Genomic DNA, 19,556 nt, shown 5'->3' with positions numbered 1-19,556 from the left:
TTGTGTTGATTTTAATCTTAAAGTATCCTGGCAACCAGATCACCTCAAACATCAACAATAATCGCAAATGACCAAATAATTCTGATACCTTCTGATAGAATATACTAACATTTTGTGCAGGTTCATCTCCAAGAAGATTATGGATAGATGGCTGCTTTAAACAGATACAGGCAGCACACTAACCACTTCAGCACCAGCTTCTAATGAAATAGCCTTTAGTTGTTTGCAGTCATTTGCTTGGCTTGTTTTTTATTGGCTAATACTCTTAGTGTCGAGCAATTTTTCATATTTTGAAAAGTTGATATATGCGATTAACCCACCATTTAAATTTCATAAAGCTAAAAACAGACCATTGAAAATAGCTTTCAAAGCAAAACTTTATTGGTCAATACAGAAAAAAAGCTCATGATACTGAAAAGAAAGATTTATTTTAAAGCATAGCGAGGAACATGCCAACATGTCTACTCCTCCTGAATAACCATTGGTTTATTATCTACTCCTGCATAGCCATTGGTTTATTATCTTAACGAACTCGGACTAACATCGACACATGATTAGCAATTCTTATTCTGAGGAAAATCTGATCGATCATACATTGCAGTATAAGTCGACACTTAAAGGTGAAAAATGACCCTTCAAAATTAGTGGTTCATCTAATAGAACCGATCTAAAAGTTCGACCGTGAATTCTTCAAGCAGATTTATCATTTTACATAAAAAATCAGTGTAGTTTTGGTTGTAAATAAAAAAATATTGATTATGTACATCGTTATTTATCAATAAAAGTAGTTGTTGCAGTACAGTTGAACCCTGGGATATGATGAACCTAGGATACGGTTTTTTCAGGTTGGTTCTGGTTTGAAATACAATGTTTTTTTCTAGTCCCTGGTTAAGGTAGTTTCCCTGCCTTATCATGTACTAAAAAACTATTAAGCTGCTGATATGTGATTGGCTGTGATCCCCTCACAATGCCTGAGAGCAAACTAAGATGTTATTTGTTTTTTATAGTGAGCAAAGTTTTGCGCCGTTTTTTGTTTATTTACACACAATTAACTTGGCAGTCGTCTTATACAACCCATATATGATAAATTCATGAAAGTTTGTTGCAATATTTGACGCTTGCTTTATACGCCAAAATATATGGTATATTAAAAATACCTTGTGGTTAGTAATTTTCTATTTTGCATAATCATCCTACACGCTAGTAACTGAATATAGAGAAAAAGTGATCAACAAAAAGAGAAAAAAGGAAATTATAAAGATAATAAAAGAGAATAATACAAAATCTGTCATGTTGTCATTTTGTCATGTAAAAAAGAAAGTGTGTATTATTACATCATCGATGACATAAATGCTTAGTGCACCGTTGCATAATATTGCACAGTAAATCTAAAGATTGCACTTTTCTTGAATTTCTGATTGTAATTTGTAGCAGAAAACTGCAAAGTCAAGTTAAAATTAAGAATATAAGGCTATGTACAGATTGCTTAATATCATAGTTGGAAATCTTATGTTCAATTCCGTTTGGAATATCAGATCTTTCCTTTCAGCAAAAATAAAAAAATACATAACAAAATAATTATTATAATAATTATCGGATATATAATTTAACCTTTAAATGAAAAATGCCTGGTAATATTGAGAAATGTTTATTCACTAGTGGAAGATTCTGGTGACATGGATATGCGGGTGTCTGACATGATAGTGCTCGCACTTGCTGGCAGGCTGCCAGATGGAGATGACACTCCTTGGGAAGATGTCTCTACAGCGAGTGTATGCTGAGTCTCCATGTGTCTGCGTAGGTCTACCTGCAGGATGGAATTATTAATTTTTAAAACTTGATGCAAAATTTATTTTTCGTATCAATGCATAGCAACTGCCAAGTTTAGTTGGTCAGACAGCACCAAGCAATAGTGGTCACAAACTTTATTGCACTAGAATGTTGGCAGTCCCATGCGCAATGAAAAATCATGTATAGTCAATATGGGGGAAATTATGCCAGTTGTTGCAAAGTAGTTCAGTGGTCTAGTTGGCTGTACACACATGAGAGAATCTAAAAGCCTGAGTTCAACTCCTAAGCATTGTGATCTTTTTTTCTAGCACTCTGGGCATGGCTTCGAATAAATGGACATGGGTTGTATTATAGTAAACAGAGATTCCATTAGTCTTTATAGCAGGGATTTGCCTTGCCCACCATATTGTGCTTTGATTTTGGAGAACTCTTAATTTGTTGCATAAATTTCAGATATTGGGCAATCTTTACTATAACAACAGCTGTGTCCAGCTGTCTAAATTCAAACTTGGAGATTCAGAAAAAAGGTTGTTTCTCTTGGGATTCAAACCTACATCTATCATATGGTAGACCAACCCTCTACTCCCTGCACCAGTCCATTACTTTGCCACAAATGGTATAACTGCGCAGTCACTTATTACGCCTGACGATCATTCTCTTCACAGTACATAAAATATTTGAGTTATGCTTACTTTTCGTTGAAAAGCCCTAGTGCATAGACTGCACGCGAATGGCTTGTAGCCTGTATGCTTGCGAGTGTGGGTGATCAGGTTGGAACTCTGGCTAAATGCTTTGCCACACTGAGTACACTTGTGAGGTTTCTCTCCTGAAATACACAAGTACCTGGTTAGAAGATAAAGTTGGCCAGAGACTGCCCAAACGGAAGATGGAAAAAAATCTTGACAGCTGGCAACTCTTGAGATAAGAGGCAAAGTAGAGGCAATCAGAAAAGCCGTATGTTGGTTCTCAGACTAAATTCTTGATAGTGCAGGCTTTGGAAGATAAATCTGCTTTCCAATCTCTCTTAACCTTATGTACAGTTTCCTGTTTATCAAGCCATTCTCACATAATACATGGCTTTACAAAAAATGAACGATGAAGGAAAACCTCTTTAGTGTTATTTCATTTTTCATTTAGAAGTTTGTCGTATGCAGTAATAAACAAGTGATAACTTCCACCTTATCATTTTTTCACTATTTGAATTAGCTACAATGCTATAAGTTCCATTATTACTGTATATATGTGTATATATACATATATAGTTGTTTTATAAAAGAAATAATGCCTTGAGACACGAGTAAATTGACACACGAGCTCAGTTCCAGTAGGCATTAAGCTTGTATGTCGAAGTATGACTGCACTGAATCTTTCAAATTGATCTGCTATACTTTCTCTTTTTAACACTTTTGTTTTAACCAATCAGAAAGCGAGAAAAAGGAATGGCTTGGAAATCTAAAGAAAGAAGAACGGACAACTGCTAAATAAAACAAACAGCTGTGTTGCCGTAGCATTAACCACAGGTTTTGCACCTATCTAGTTTCTAAGGAATAGTTGGGTACTTTTCTTTAAAACACCTACCTGTGTGGATGTACGTGTGTTTCTTCATATCACTTTTTTGGTGAAATCTTTTGCCACAATACTGGCAAGGGTATGGTCTAGTGTCCGAGTGGATCAGAAGGTGCGTTGAGAGGGTACTCGACCTTTTGAACGTCTTACCACACTGCTTGCAGTGAAAAGAACGCTCCTGTGTATGAACCGCTTGGTGCTGTGTCAGTGAAACCTGCAACAGTTGATACAAAATTATAAAACTTGTCGATTAAAATAGCGCTATATCTTTTCAGCTGCAAATATATGTCTCTCGCAATCACAAAAGCACGCCTTTTGGTTATCAAGAGCAAGTCAACAAAATAAACTGTTGTCTAAAAAGAAAGTCTGTTTTATTATTTGTTATTTCATATATTCTTTAAAGTATGTACAATGTAAGTTATTTTAAGTTAATTTTTATAACAAAAAAATTTTGTATTGTAGATCTTTTAAGATTCGTCCAATTTTTTGAGCGGGCAGTCAGATATATAGCAATACATCACATGGCATGTGTTACAATTTCAAAAGGTTAACATTATAATAAAGTGTTATAATTGTATTCATCTTGAAAAATATTTACCAATTTTTTTAAATACATTAACCTTCAACAATTTTTTTAAAGAAAACCAAAAATATACCAAGTAATAAGTAATACAAAATATAGCATAGAAAACCAGACATTTCTTTTCGAGACAAGTCAATGACTCAAATGTAAAACTTACCAATTATTTAAACAGTTGAACTTCGACATAAATTTCAACTTACAGCGTGTCCAAATGTCTTTTGGCAGACATCACATTCGTATGGCCGACGACCAGAATGGGATCGTCGAACGTGTACTTCTAAGCCATGAGCAGTGGAAAAAACCTTCTCACATTTGCTGCAGTTGTAGCTTCCACAAGCGCCTTCTGCTGCAAACATTAAAAATTAAAGCGTTAAAAAATGATAATTAAGGTACTAAAATTTATATTCTAATTTTGACAATTAATTGTCCGCGAATACATTTTTGTGATATGTCATACAAGAAGGCTCTCAGAAATTGTGTGTTTAGCATACTTGTTTTCATCTAATTATCTGTGCAAAACCATGTTAAAATATCCAAGTTTATTACTGGTTTTGTGTACTAAATGGTTAGTCCCATCGAATTTAAAAATATTTTTTCAAAATTATCAACATTTTTTATTATTCGAGATTTTGTTTGATGTTTGAGGTGATCTAACTGCCAGGATGTTTCAAGATTAAAACCAACAAAACTCGATCGCAGTTATAACGCTCAGAAGAAAATTCCTTCACCAAAGATGATGTCACTTCCTGTTTGTGAGTACTTTTCACTTCCTGTTTGTTGCACTTATTACTGTGTAAACATGAGTACTTGATGCTTATGAGGTCATATAATTATCACCTATAAACAATATGCATGACTAGTGCCGTTATTTTCGGAGAATTCTGGGTACATTTTTTTCTTATGATCATTTAAATGCTATCAAATATTTCAATGTTAATCTTAAAATATCCTGGCAGTCAGATCGCCTCAAACATCAAAGTCTACCAAAATAAAAGAAGGATACTAATATTTACCAAGACAATCTACTAAAGTTTAACCCACGGTCAGGAAAAACAACATACTTGGGCTAAGCTCCTCTCCAGATTCGCTAGACTCCATTTCTACAATTTTTGCTGGACTCCAGAGAGTCTGTGATTTTCTGGTAGGAGATATGGGGGAAGAGTTCTCACTGAGTTGGTGTCCAAAGGAAGGCTGACTTTTACCGATTCGAGCTGAGATTTGATAGAGAGATGCAAGATACTGCCGATAGAGCTCAGCATAGTTCATCGGCAGCGAGTTCAGATCCATCATATCTGAAAAACAAAAAAGGTCATGAGGTTTTGTGCTCAGGTTTTCTGTCACGTGACAATAAGTTTTTATCGGTAGTCGTGCCAATCTTTAAGTTAGGCGGATAACTAGAAGTATGTAGATATATAACCAATTGGCAAATCCGAAATTGCAATTTTTTTCATTCCATTTTTATTTTTTGCGCTATTTGTATCCGCAAAGTTTTTACCTTACGATCAAAGAAACGCTGTTCGTATTAATGACAAAACATATTAGTTGCAACATGCTAGTAGCTACATAGTTCGTAAGGCTCAAAATTTTTTAGCTTTTTTCTATATTTGGCAAAACGTCATTGTGCAACACGGCATAATTAGTTGGAATAGACTAGCATATAGTTGGCAATGTTCCAAATTTCGAAGTTTGTTTTCTACATTTAGCACAAGTCATTATTCCACTTCACCCAATCCCGTTTCTCCATTTCGATTTGCTTACTAGAGAAAGAGCATTTCACAAAAAATATTCAATAATTTCGTTCTACATTTTGGCGTGTTGACACGACAGTCGTCGATGCGTATTGTCTGTAGCCAGTCACTGGCAGCGACTTGCTGACATAGCACTCGCTGACCTATTATTTCGACTAAAGTTTTGATTCGCGCGTTAAACGAGTTAGAAACATTGTGACACTTATCGAGTGATTATCTTCGCTTTGACTTTTTGTCTTCTTCACAGTCAAGAGAATCGGCTGAAATCAATGCTTCGACAACGACGACGAGCGTCAAACAGCTAATTGGTTAACAATACGCGAAGACAATCACGGATATTGATTCTGAGGTGTTTCAGTGCAGCTTCCACTTGTGTGCTACTTTTTGCTTCTTTAGACAAATGAGTGACAACAAGTGCTTTTGACAAATGCAGAACATAATTACTCTTCTTGCGTAAGTGCCCATATTATCCAGGTTTGACATCATAACGTGATGTTGCCAATTCAAAGGTCCTTTTGCTTTTTTTTTGATATAAAACATTATTGCGTTTGGTCACTTATTTTTTCCTAAATTTTAGGTTTTGTAAATTTAATCAAATTTATTTAAACATGTATTTTGCTGCCATATTGGAAACATCTTCAGTGTCAATAGGTTATCCTATGGCAGTTGAGTTTTTTATCACAATTTATTTAGTTTCTGACTTTCCAAAGCAGATGCTTTCATTTGACTACTCGGTTTTGTACCTAGTAAGCATAATTCCACCGGTTTAGTTTTTGGTGATTTAAAAAGATGCGCCAGAAAGTAATATTATTTACTCTGTCTCTAGGATAGCTGAGTCGACAGTGTTAACAAGTATTATAGTCGACAATTTTATATCTATAACAATAATAATATACTAATATATTACTATTATTACGCATTTTTCATATTAGATAATTGTTTTGTTTTTGTATACAACCAATCAATTTAATGGTACCGGATCTGGGCTCATAGCATTAAAAATATTGTTAGTTCTTAAACTGAAATAGCTGAAAACTGTAAATAGCTATTACATTATGAAAAATTATTATTTTGCTCTATCTAAACTTTCAAGCATTATTTTGTCATAATCTATTAGCCGGTTCCTTGTAACTTTTTCGGTGGCCTCCAAGTTAATTTGGCCTGTCTGCTTTGCTCACAACGCGTAACGCTATACCAATGATTGCGTACTTCACGCTCGAACCTCATTCTATTTATAAATATTCGCCAAGTTTGCGTCTTTTGTTGTAGCCGTATCGTCGCGCTATTTATAGTGCCAAGTGAACTGAGTGATCTCAATACACATGCCAACGAAGTTGACATACCAGTGCAGGTGTCTGGTAGTTTTGACCCCCCCCCCCCCCCATAAATACATTACAGCAATGTGAACACATTGCCAATAGAAAAGCAGTGATTTTAAATAAATGTGTTGATGTGAATTTAGCATGACAATAGAAAGATGCCACTGTGACGCGTGGAACAATAGAAGTCGCTAATTAGGTCTGCTGGTGGCATAGCTATGGGGTGATTCTTGTTTTCATGTACTATGACCGTGTTTTGGATGTATTGCTGGGAGATCAGAAATTGGTAGCTTCAAATTACATTATGTAGCTATGATCAACTAACTTACTCTCCTATGTATGCGTCACTATAGGAGAGTAAGTTAGTTGTAATCTTTTATGGCATCAAAATTATTATAAAAATATCTAATAAATAGTATTGTTTAAAAATCGTTCTGCTGCTAAAAGGGTGTATATCTATTAAAAGATGGAATTTAGGTAGCTTTGAAAAATTAGTTCAAAGACCTATCATTTTATATTATAACTTTTCTTTTTTTAAATATTGTATCAAAACAAACTAAATTATACTATATTATGCCATGTTGTATCATATTAAACTACCAGTATATTATATCATATAATATAATGATAATCTGTTTTGTAAACTATTTTGTATTGTATCATATTGTCATATACTGCATAATACTAAATTAAACCACAATATAATCTCTTATGCCATATTGCATTATATTAAAATACATTATATCATGCAATATTTTATCATTTTGTATTGCATTTCCCTGTAATGCATAAAATTATACTGCGATATATTATATTATGCTATAAGAAGTTATACCATATTAAATGATATTATATTGTGTTACAGCAGGCTAAAATGTATTGCATTTCATATCATATTGTGCTGTCTTATATGAATGTTATAGAAAACTATCTTAACGCTACCACATTTTACGTTACTTTATTCCACTGCATGTTGAATTAATTAGAGTTTGTAAGTCATACCTTTCAGAAAGACATGTAACTGAATTTAACAGTAGATATATCTAATAGTAGTCTTATTGTTATTAGTCAAGCTTAGCACCAATTCGACTCCTCTATACACCATTGTTTATATGTCTTAATTAGTAATATAGACAGCACTTGCCAACCCTAAGCAATGCCGCACAAGGTCGCACAAAATTGTTTGCCAGAGAATAAAGGCAATTAGTTAACTGATGGAATGTTTAACCAAATTGTTCATTACTATTAATATTTTAATTAATCAGGAAGCTTGCCTGTTCATGTAAATTATATCGTTATATAATATGTTAAATATATATTATGTCGTTTCATTTGATCAACATCAAATAGAAACAAACAACAAATAGTGAATAAAACGAAACGGAAAATAAAATATTTTGGAGTTAATCTTACTTAGGTTCACCATTTTGCGTTGCCATGATCCAAACTCTGGCATTTCCAAATTTAACTTAAGTCTACCTGCTTTACATGTCATGGCTTTAAAACTACGGGTGTGACACTGTTATTCGTACTCATAGACGTCTGAGATGATTATTTGTGTGACATAAATCAATACTTAAGCACGGGGTTGCACTTTTGCAAATCAGACTCGCTGCACACGCATCGCAACAGGAAACAACAATATACGTCTGCTACTTTTAATTACAATTTACCATTGATTACACAACGCCTGTCGCAAATTCCCTTCCGCAACTAAAATGAGCATTGTCTCCGCTGAAAATTAAACATCCTTCCATGCAGACAAAATAAGACCTGCTGAGGTACTTTTGCCATGAATCACAGCTGGCTGTTGATTTTGAAGACTTTTATAACATTTGGAGACAAAGGTGATAGATTGGTGCAGTGGTAGTGTGATAGGCTCAGAATCTGAATACCTGAGTTTGATACCCATGCAATGCAATATCATTTTCTAATGCTTTTAGCGTGGCACCATGGCTCGGACTATAGCTAAGATTTGTAAATATGGTGATAAGCTAATCAAATGACTACCAAACTACAAAAACAGCAAAAAACAATACATTTTAAAATCTTGGCTCAGTATCAACGTTATTTCAAGGGTACAGCAACTTTTTGAAGCAGAGCTTTGACAACATTGGCGCTCTCTGTAGGCATAAAAAGCATAAAATAATCAGCCATTTTAATGAGTTATCAAGCTATCAGATTTTAGAAATTAAAATTATTTAATCAGCAAAGGTCAGTTTCCATAAATTGATCTTGCATGCTTTTTAAAGAAAGGCCATTTTGGGTACTGGGAACACAAATGTGTGTCGGCTCATTTTACTAATTACATCGCAGATGATTTGAGCTAATTATTAGCTTGTTGCTTTTGAGGCAACTTCGGAGGTTCTCGAACAATTTATTTTTGTATTAGATAAACTTTCTCGTATTTCAAACATTTTATGCAAAAATTTTCTAAAAACCATCATGCTATAAAAGTCTTTAATCAAAATATTAGCCAGTGTATTCTGCTGTGAAAATAAATAAACTATCAAAAAACTCATATAGCTCACCTGGACAAGGTAACACGCTCATAGACGGCATCGTTGGTGGAAACTGTGACAGAAGTTGGCTATAAAGGTTAGCATTGACACTCGGTACAGGTGGCAGCAGGTAGCCCGGTCTAAGAAACATCAGTGGGTTATTCAAAGCTGATTTACTTCCCTCTGCAATGATAAAACACGTAAGTTGACACCTAGCCTAATTGCCAATATATCTCGAGTATTTTGACTGCAAAAGGACGGCCATCACCGTCGAGACTGGCAGATGCTCGGCACGTCTTCAAGTTTGAGATTGTGTGGTCTGTCCTATAGAGTTGCAGTAAATCAATGCCTCTTGATCAAATATTTAAGGCAAAGTCTTTATTGTCAATGCGAGTCATTCAGCGAAATCGAAACTGTTCTTCCATTATTTATGAGGAGGCGGATAAACTGTGATTTAACAAGAGACGTTGCATACTCTCAAAGCTTGTCTTGGTTTTCTAAGCACGCTTAGGCTGTTTGCCATGATTGAAGATAAACTTCAACGAAATTTGAGTAGATTTCTTTCAGAAATTATCAGCGTTTTTTCATCATTTGCTTTTGCTTTTGGTGTTTGAGGGATCTGACTGCCAGGATGTTCCAAGATTAAAATCTAAAACAAACTAGATCACTGTTAAAACATTCAGATCGAGTGAAAGTGCGACTATGACGTCTGTAGTTGCAAAGAAACTGACAGAATAGAGACGCGTAACACTGCAGCTTTAAAGCAGTAGCCGATATCAACTATAGCATTGATAGCAACTATAGTGACCTCATTTCGCACGTATTTCTTTTCTGAGCGCTTTAATCGCGATAAAGTTTTGTCAATTTTAACCCGTCAGATCACCTCACACATCACAAACAAATGCAAATGCTAGAAAAACACTGATAATTTCTGGAAAAACTTACTGAAATTTGCGTAAGCTTTTTTTTATGTTTTGGATTATATACGACCCTTTTTATTATTCTGTACATTTTATAACCAGAGTCCACTAATGGAACTATTGTTAAAAGGACCTGAGAACACTTGATGTTTAGTCGCATTTGAGACAAAGAGTTTGATTTCATAAAACAGATGGTAAAAGAATATTTCTATTTCCCTTGAGTTAACTATTTTTTTCATTTTCAATGCAAGTTGTTTCTCAACAACAATTTATAAATGTGTTCATTGAGGACAATTGTAGTTAATGGATGCAAAGATGGATTCTTCAGTTTCTAATCAGATAGTTTGTGGCATATTTATACTGAAAACAAAAGTTCTAAGATTGCGAAGGGACCCTGCCATTGCGTCAAGTGGTCACACATTTGTACCATGGTTGAGTCGTGCAAGTGGTTGGTTGGTGGTTAGACAAACCAAAGGTCATGAGTTCAAAACCAGAAATACACATTTTTTTACGAAGAAATTAGATTCAACGCAACAGTTTTAAGATTACAAGATAAGGGTTTTACAACATAACACATTACTGCAGTACATACATGTAGAAGAATGAAGCCTTGTTTCATCATTTTACATGTATGTACAATAGTGATGAACCAAAGAATATCAAAAACCATTAACATCTGAATTAGTTAAGTGGTAGATACCTCTATTGAATTTCTTATAAACAGAGCATTAGTTTCGTGAGTTTCATGATGGTAAAAGTGTATGTTAATACTTTTTTACTTTCCTGCATTAACGCATTTAGGGCTTTAGCGTCGACATGGATGATCTAAAGAGTTGCGTGTGTCCTTTTTAACATTGCGGACAACATGAAAGCTCTACTCGTCAAAGATTTGGACAAGTAAGCAAGCAGTAAGTGGTCCGCAAATGCACATAAATCGGGGTGAGAGATGAAGGGATGTCATTAGGTTGCCTTCCATTATTTCCATTAGCACAGCTTAAAACAATCCCACAATTCCCTCGGGGCACCTTGACTTACTATAGGAATCCCGGCAGCAAAATCATTTGCTCTCACTGTATTATCTCATAATGGCCACCGATTGATGTCTGCTCAAATTGTGGTTACAAAAAGATTTAAGAAATATGGTTTGGATGGCACAAGCAGTCAGAGAACATTTCTTTTTCAATTTTAGCAGGATTTGGAAAACAAAGTGCTCAATTCATTTATGGAACCTTTCCTAAAAATTTGGTAAACTGTAGCAAGGTCATTAGCAAATTCTGTTTCAAACCAGATCTTTTCTAATCAAAGCTTGTGTTTGTTGGTTTCTACAAATTATGTCAGTTCTCAACGTCATATATACCATTTGTGACACCAAGTTATGATAGAAAGTGCTTTCTTTTTAAAATAAATTTATATCAATAAAGTGAAGCAAATGAAAATAATATCAACATAAAAAGTCAAATATCAAGCTTCAATTTGATGCAATTTCTGTTTTAAAGACCTGCCCAACCCAGAGATATAATAGTTTGATTGAGACCTTTTCTAGGAAACTCAGATTCAAGAGGAGGCGCGATTATGATGTCTATAGTTGCACTTTTGCATAGAGCTCGACAAAATGGAGATGTGTAACACTGCAAATTGAATGCAATAGCCAATATCAATAACGAGAAAAAAAGACAGGAAGTCGTGTTACTAGTTAAAATCATTTTGGCACATATTTTTATTTCGGGCATTTTCAAAAACCGATAAAGTTTTATTCATATTAATCTTAAAACATTCTGACAGTCAGATCACCTCAAACATCAAAAACAATCTCAAATGATAAAAAAAATACTGATAGGCCTACGTTTTGGTAAAATCTACTAAAAGTTCTTTTTTAAAACGTTCAAGCAAGAAAATTCCTTTTAGTTTTGCATTCGAATACTGGTTTGATTCTGCATACTTTTTGTTTTTCGATTTTGTCTTATAGATCGTTTTATGATTATGTCATGAATTTACGATGCGACTACACAGAAGAGCATGATCATAAAGATATTTGCATACGGCCGCTTATCTCGATACGGGAGTGTGCGTGTGTTTACTCAGCTACCGTAAAGTCATACTATCTTGTGTGAGCTAACAGTTGTCTTTGATTTCGTATTAAACATCGGAATAAGGTAAACAACGCATGAAAACATGACAGTTAGGTTTTCGTCAGTCAGTTTGTAGATTTAAAAGCTTAGATCAGGCCTCCACGTGGCCGAATTCATGTTCTTAAGATTAATAATTCAAAGATTTGCTTTGCGGTTGAGCGATTTCTTTACCTAAAACTAGCCTGACATCATTTTTACTACAGACAGACTTTAAATATTATACCAACTGTTAGTTGAGATCCTAGGAAGCTGTAAAACAAATGTGGCTTTCCTTTTTCTAACTTCAAGCTTCCAATTCAAGCCGCATACGTGTATCTCTTACAAACCTTATCGGGAACCAACAAAATAATTTTTTCTACAGACTTAGATTTATAAACTCATTTGCGGTGGGTATCCTGATAGAAAAAGGCCTAAGACAATTGGGACTTGTACACAGGGTCATGAGTGATTTATAAGGCAGCTATTATAGTCACAACTATATGATGGAAAGTTCTATGAGGGCAGACTCAGACTGAGACGAGAGGAGATAACAGGAGAGGACAAGACACAAACAGATGACTAGAGAAGGCGGAAAAAAGAGCTCCATGGAAATCAGTGATAAAGCGTAAACCATAAACAGACATCGTAAAAATGATCAACTCCAAAACCTATTATCATTTTAGTTGGTAATTGATGTTCCAATTGTAATAAATTGTAATTAATAATAATATGTATTAATATTAATTCTAACAATTGTAAGGAAATTGTAAAACGAATTTGGCTTCTCTTTATATTAACTTTGAGTCTCCAATGCAGGCAACATGCAAGGATCTCTTACAAACCTTATTTAAAACTAAATGGAAGTCATTTTTACTACAGAGTTATAGATATCATGTCAATTGTTTATTTGGTGTTCAGAAAATAGTAAAACCATTTTGGTTTACCATTTTTTGAACTTGGAGCTATCAATTCAGGCAGCATGCTTGGATCTCTTACAGGCACAGCTAGCCGTTAATGTCTATAATCTGTTGCTGTCAGTCCAGAGTCATCAGTTCAGATTACAAAAGATGTCAATAAATGTAAACCGAACCATTGTATAAGTTTAATAAGGGGGAAGTAGTATTTATTGGGGTGTGATTTATCGTATAGAGTCGGTATTATTACGACTGCTAATCACCCTTAATTAGTGTTTTCATCATTCTTAATGCCGTGTCACCATTCTAGCTTATCGACATCGCATCCAGACGGATAGCTTTTATACTTTTTATTGTTATTATCACAGCAATAGTCTTGTTTGCCGCCGCTGTGATAATTATATGCATAATTATTATTGAGTGTGCCAAGGTTGCCAAGTGGTGCAGTGATAGCCTGCCTGTGTTGAATACAGAATACCTGAGTTCAGTTCCTATTAGAGACAGTTTTTTCCTAATGTTTTTAACATGGCTACGAACGGACTGGACGGATAGACACCGCTCTTATTATAGTAAAGCTTAACTAGACATCAACAGATAGCTAGCAATGATTGAAGCATCAAAAAGTGTTATATCCATCATTTTTTTTACGTCATCAAGTCGTTTACACATGCGATCGTTCACGAAAAAGCCGCCATATTTGTAGAAAACGATCCTTTTTTTATTTAATAGTATTTTTTGGTGTTGTTTTGATACTATAATAAAAAAATTGCAAACAAAAGTATTGTTTTCAAAAACTCATTGCAAAAGCTTTGTGTTTTTAACGATAAAATTGTCTATAAAGATGGCTGACAACGATAAAATGACGACTAAAAAATTGAAGGATTGTTCTCAAATTCTTTTGGCTTTTTCAATTTAGGGGTCACCACTACAAGTGGTATATCCTGGGACAGAATATATTGTGGCCATTTGCTCATTAGATTTGGCACAAAAGCATTTGCCCTTTCTAATACCACCAGTGGTTCCTTCTGCGATTCGAACCACTGACCTACTGATTGTATGCCAGCGTACTAGCCACTAAACCACTGCTGGGTTCTTTTTTGATCACTTTCTTTTAAACTGTGTTAATAATATGCGATGTTTTACTATTTAGAAAAACTTGTCTTTTTTTCAACTTTTCCATTTGTTGTCGTTAAAGGCAGCAAAGGTAAGAAGGGTTCTCACTAGCTAAAGTTATAAATTGTCAACACAAAAGGTAGGTTTAATTGCCTTCTTAAACTGAAACCTGTTTTTACAAAGTGCCAGGTTTAAAGGAATCGTTTATAACAAGAGTTGGCTCTTTATAAAATGAGTCATTACTGTTCATAAATAACTCTATCAACTTTTTTGAATTCTTTGTTTCTCAATGTGTCAGTATTGACCCTCAGAATTGTAAAGCGCGAAGGTAACATTAAAAAAAATTTTGCAAAAAGAAAGAGTTTTAAAATGCATTTATTTGCAAACCCGCGAATGACTCGGAATTGAATAGAAAAGTTTCTTTTGAATCTGTCAAGTGTTGTGTTAATTAGTGCCATGGCTTACAAGTAATTATTAAGAACAAACAAAGCCTTGCATCGAGTATTTGTATAACAACACCACAAAATATTTGCATATTAGTTTAGAGGGCTCAACTGAAATAACGATGAACACCAGTTTGTTGCTAATGCTGCCCTGAGGCAAGCTCAGATACTGTGACATACAGGGGTGGATAGACAGCAGGTACTTTGACATACAGGGGTGGATAGGCGACAGGTACTTTGACATACAGGGGTGGATAGACAACAGGTACTGCGACATACAGGAGTAGATAGACAACAGATATTGTGACACACAAGGGTAGATATACAACAGGTATTGTGACACACAGGGGTTGATAGACTACAGCTACATTTGGCAATGTGTTTTGATTGTTTGTTTTGATTTTTGGTAGCCACATCATAAAAAGTGATTAAATAGATTTTGATAAATGCAACTGTTAACAAAAATTCAAGGTATAGTTTTTCTAAATTAAAGATTTTTTATGAAAAGTTAGTTCGACCTAGTAGTAGAATGGAGTTTTATGTCAGCCAGACATCTAAACTTTGAATCATATTTAGTTGATTTTCATGAAAAGTCCATTTGTAAAAATGCATCGTTTGTAGTTTTTGACTAAAAATATGTCATGGTTTGCTGATTGAAATGTTTATAGATGAACTTACAGTAAGTTTTAGTTGGTTTTGTCAGAAATTATCGGTATTTTTTATGATTGTTTTTTATGTTTGAGGTGATTTGATTGCCAAGATGTTTCAAGATTAAAATTAAAAAACTTATTGATGGTTAAAACGCACGGATCAACCAAAAGTGCAATTATGATGTTTATATTTGCAAAGAAACCGACAGAATAGAAACGTATAACACTTCAACTTCAAAGCAAAAGCCGATATCAACTGTCGCAACAATAACAACTAGTGACGACATTTTGGACGCTTTTCATTCTGCGCATGGTAAAAAGATTGTTTGATTTTGATCTTGCAACATCCTGACAGTCAGATCACCTCAAACACCAAAAACATTTACAAATGATAGAAAACTAACGATACTTTCGATACAATCAACGAAAGTTTTGTGCAAATTAATCTTTAAGCCAAGGGTAACATCTAGTCACCTTTATACACTCCTGTTTGAGTCTTACCTTCTTATTGAAAGGAAGATGAGACAATTACGCTATTGAAACCATAAAATCACAGCTTATTAATCCAATGCCATCCTATTGTCCGACCTTCTCCCGTTAGTCGATACTTCAGCTAATGCAAACACAACATCGCCATCCTTGTGACGCCCGTGTAATTACCTTCGCGTTGCACAATGAGCACTGTATCATCTTTTATTTGCGCATAAATATTATGAAAAGACATCTTTCAATGCTCCGTGTTATTTTGTTTACAGTAATTTCTCCCACACCTTTCAGAATATATTTTCGGATGCGCAAATTAGCGGCAAACGATAACAAACATTGTCGCCTAAAGACTGAAAGGGAACTGTTCCCAACTCAAAGCTTGTTTAGAGAAAACTCAAAGTTTCATATTTGTTTGCGAAGCAGAGACAAGGTTTGTGATTGCGTCTGTTCGAAAGAGACAAAAGATTTGCCAACATATTCTGTATTGACTATCGGTCTATATGTATCATCGTTTGGCGTTGGCCATCGATTGCGATGAGACACAAAATGAAGATTTGAGTCCATTACAGCTTTCTCAACAGTTCTGACAAAAGGGCTTTATGTTTGTGTTGGCAGGTTCTAGCTTCGCATTTTCATTTCTGACTGCCAGTCCAGCAGAGCAACAGTGTCTGAGAACTCAATATTCTAAAACTGTTATTGGATCCAAACACTTTCACTGCAATTTTTTTCATATTTCGAAAAGATTTTTAATGTTTTCAAAATAGACAAAGTTATTTCTGTTTTTGTTTTAATTTAGATTTGACAATAAAATAGTTACCGAGAACAACTTTTGAAGTTTCTAGGATAGTAAATAAATGTTTTTCTCTTTAGATGCCAAATGATATTATTAGATTATCAGCTTTTAAAACGCATCTGTTTAACTCACTCAATAATTCCAGCTTTTAGTATTTTATTTTTCTTTTTGTTTGTATTTAACAAAAACATAATTTTGTTGATATTTACTGATGCCAATACACAGTTATACATGCATACAGACTCTTTTTCTGGCATCATTATTAGTTTAGTGAGTTCTGATTTTGGCACGGTTCAGTTATAATGATGACTTTCTTTGCTATATAGAGGTATATATCACATATGAACTCAGCAAGTTACAGCAAAGATCTAAACCTATTCAAACCCAATTTATTCTAAATGCCAACAAAAACTTGTTCGGCACTTCAGAGAAAGAATGCAAGCTACCAAAACTAGTTTACGAGAGTAGTGCCTTACCAAATGATGCCTTCAGAGACAGCGGCAGGGAGTTTGGAGGATTCATTCGCCGGCTTTCAATTTCAGCACCAATCAGATTTTTCATAAAAAATGCTGTCTTGTCCATCACTTCTGAACTGTGTTGTCTTCTACATTCAACAAAAGAATACCACACTGTTAGTGAAATAAATACATTAAAAGTAAGATATTTGAAATGAACAAACTATGCCAATAGCTAAAATTTTGTTTGTAGGAAAGCTTTATCTGGTCCAGAAAACTTATTTGAATGATAGGAATTTAATTCCAGTCTTTATAGCAGCGTACTTGAAAGCAAATATTGGAGCCAAGATAAAGTTTTTTGGAAACAATATTTTATACGAAACACTTGACTGTTTTGCCTTGAAAAGTTAATATTTCAACTTACAAAACCAAAATAAATTATGAACAACCTAAATTACTTTTTTTTATACAATAGCTTATAATAATATATAAACTAAGCAGGTTTTAAATATTATATCAAAAAATATAATACAGTGTGAGGAAATTAATTACGAAGGCTCAGCAAATCAAGGATGAGCGTGTATAGATGTACATCACCACTGTAAGTCTATTGTATATGAGAATGAACTAAAACTGTCCAACAAGAATATGCTCTGTGTTATTTCATGAAAACCCTATAACATGATGCAAATTTACCTGTGCTCTAGTAGATTACTGGTCAGCTTGAAAAAAGAGAGAGAGATGGAGCTCGCAGGATCTCGTCAACTGGTGAAACGTTTGACTACAACTGCCGATTTTGCTGAGCACACTTCATTAATAACAGGCGCATTTATCCTTGACTGTCGCTAAAAGCTTTAAGATTTCTTTCATTAAATTATCAAATCTTCGGTCAATAAATGACCAATCAATATGTATGCTCCGGTTTACTCATCCAATAAAAGAGAAGCGTGCGGTTTTTTAACCAATGAATGCGGCCAGCAAGTGTGCTTGAAGTGCGCCTGCCATTACCATATTGACAGATGCTTTTAAAATTATCCTGCGAATCATCCCTACTGTACAATCTCTAAAACATGCTCTTTTTCCATACAAGCTTGTTTTCTCAAACACAACCTGCCATAAAAAGAAAACATCAATAATTCTAAATAAAAATGTTTCTTTGTAGTTTTCTTCTGTCTAATTGTGTAATATTACGTTATATTTGCTTTTCTCCTTTGATATCCGGCGTTGCAAATTGACATTTAATAAAATCATGATGTGTCTATGCTATAGTTTGCAATAATTGCGTTACTGACTTGATGAAAGCACAGAACTGATGCCCTAAACTGGGACCCACACTTTCTAACAAATGAAGGAGTCAATAGTGGAGAGAACCTTTCATGTTACATTGGCGAAGAAATATTCTGGAAGTTCCCACATTCATTAATAGATATAATAATTTTTTACATATTATATTATATTGAGGCACAACATAATATGCTATTTTATAATTTTATTACATAATCTGCATTATATTTGTTTATACCATTTTATACAAAATATAATATATAATATAGGTAAAAACAAAATAATGAAATAAAGTATATAATATATAAATTAATATATATAATATATTATTATATTATATTATTATATTTTTTATTATATTATTATATTATGTTAAATATATAATTATTATATATATATATTCATATATCGTCACTAAAGCAAACGTCACTAAAACTTCCTCCCATAGCTCTTATTAGTAAGTTTAACAATACACAGTACTGGCTTGCTCAGATTAGCCATTGGCAATGTGCCAGGCTAATGGCAAATAGCAGGCAACTACATTACCTACCACCGTTTATAAGCTGTTTCTAACACCCGTTCAACGCTGGACATTCATCTAGTCTTTATTATGACATGAGGTGTGTCCATACGTAACCACACCGAGGCATTAGTAGTCTTTATTATGACATGAGTTGTGTCCATACGTAACCACACAGAGGCATTAGGAAAAAACTGCCTCTCACAGGAATTGAACTCAGCAAGGCGAAAAAAGATTTAGAACTCATAAAAATATAGGCACTTTATGGATAGTAAATATGGAGCACTCTATGGATAGTAAATGTGAAACACTATATAAACAGTAAATAGCTAGCAATGTTAGCTTTTTGATTTCGCACGTCT

At 34.2% G+C, this 19,556-nt stretch overlaps 1 protein-coding gene across 1 annotated transcript; it reads right to left on the bottom strand.

Moving 5' to 3' along the window:
- Nucleotides 1-1,147: 1,147 nt before the first annotated feature.
- Nucleotides 1,148-18,216, bottom strand: LOC137398580 (zinc finger protein 626-like). The gene is made up of 8 exons (XM_068084740.1): nucleotides 18,087-18,216; nucleotides 17,412-17,539; nucleotides 9,539-9,691; nucleotides 5,002-5,232; nucleotides 4,141-4,286; nucleotides 3,370-3,571; nucleotides 2,484-2,617; nucleotides 1,148-1,807 (listed from the first exon to the last, which is right to left on the bottom strand). The coding sequence occupies exons 2-8, from the start codon at nucleotides 17,515-17,517 to the stop codon at nucleotides 1,649-1,651; spliced, it is 1,131 nt and encodes a 376-aa protein (XP_067940841.1). The 5' UTR covers nucleotides 17,518-17,539; nucleotides 18,087-18,216; the 3' UTR covers nucleotides 1,148-1,648.
- Nucleotides 18,217-19,556: the final 1,340 nt, after the last annotated feature.

This window comes from Watersipora subatra, chromosome 6 (assembly GCF_963576615.1).
Source record: "Watersipora subatra chromosome 6, tzWatSuba1.1, whole genome shotgun sequence".
Classification (NCBI taxonomy): domain Eukaryota; kingdom Metazoa; phylum Bryozoa; class Gymnolaemata; order Cheilostomatida; family Watersiporidae; genus Watersipora; species Watersipora subatra.
Note: the sequence above shows the minus strand (reverse complement) of the source record. Positions and strands in the feature narration are given on the sequence as shown.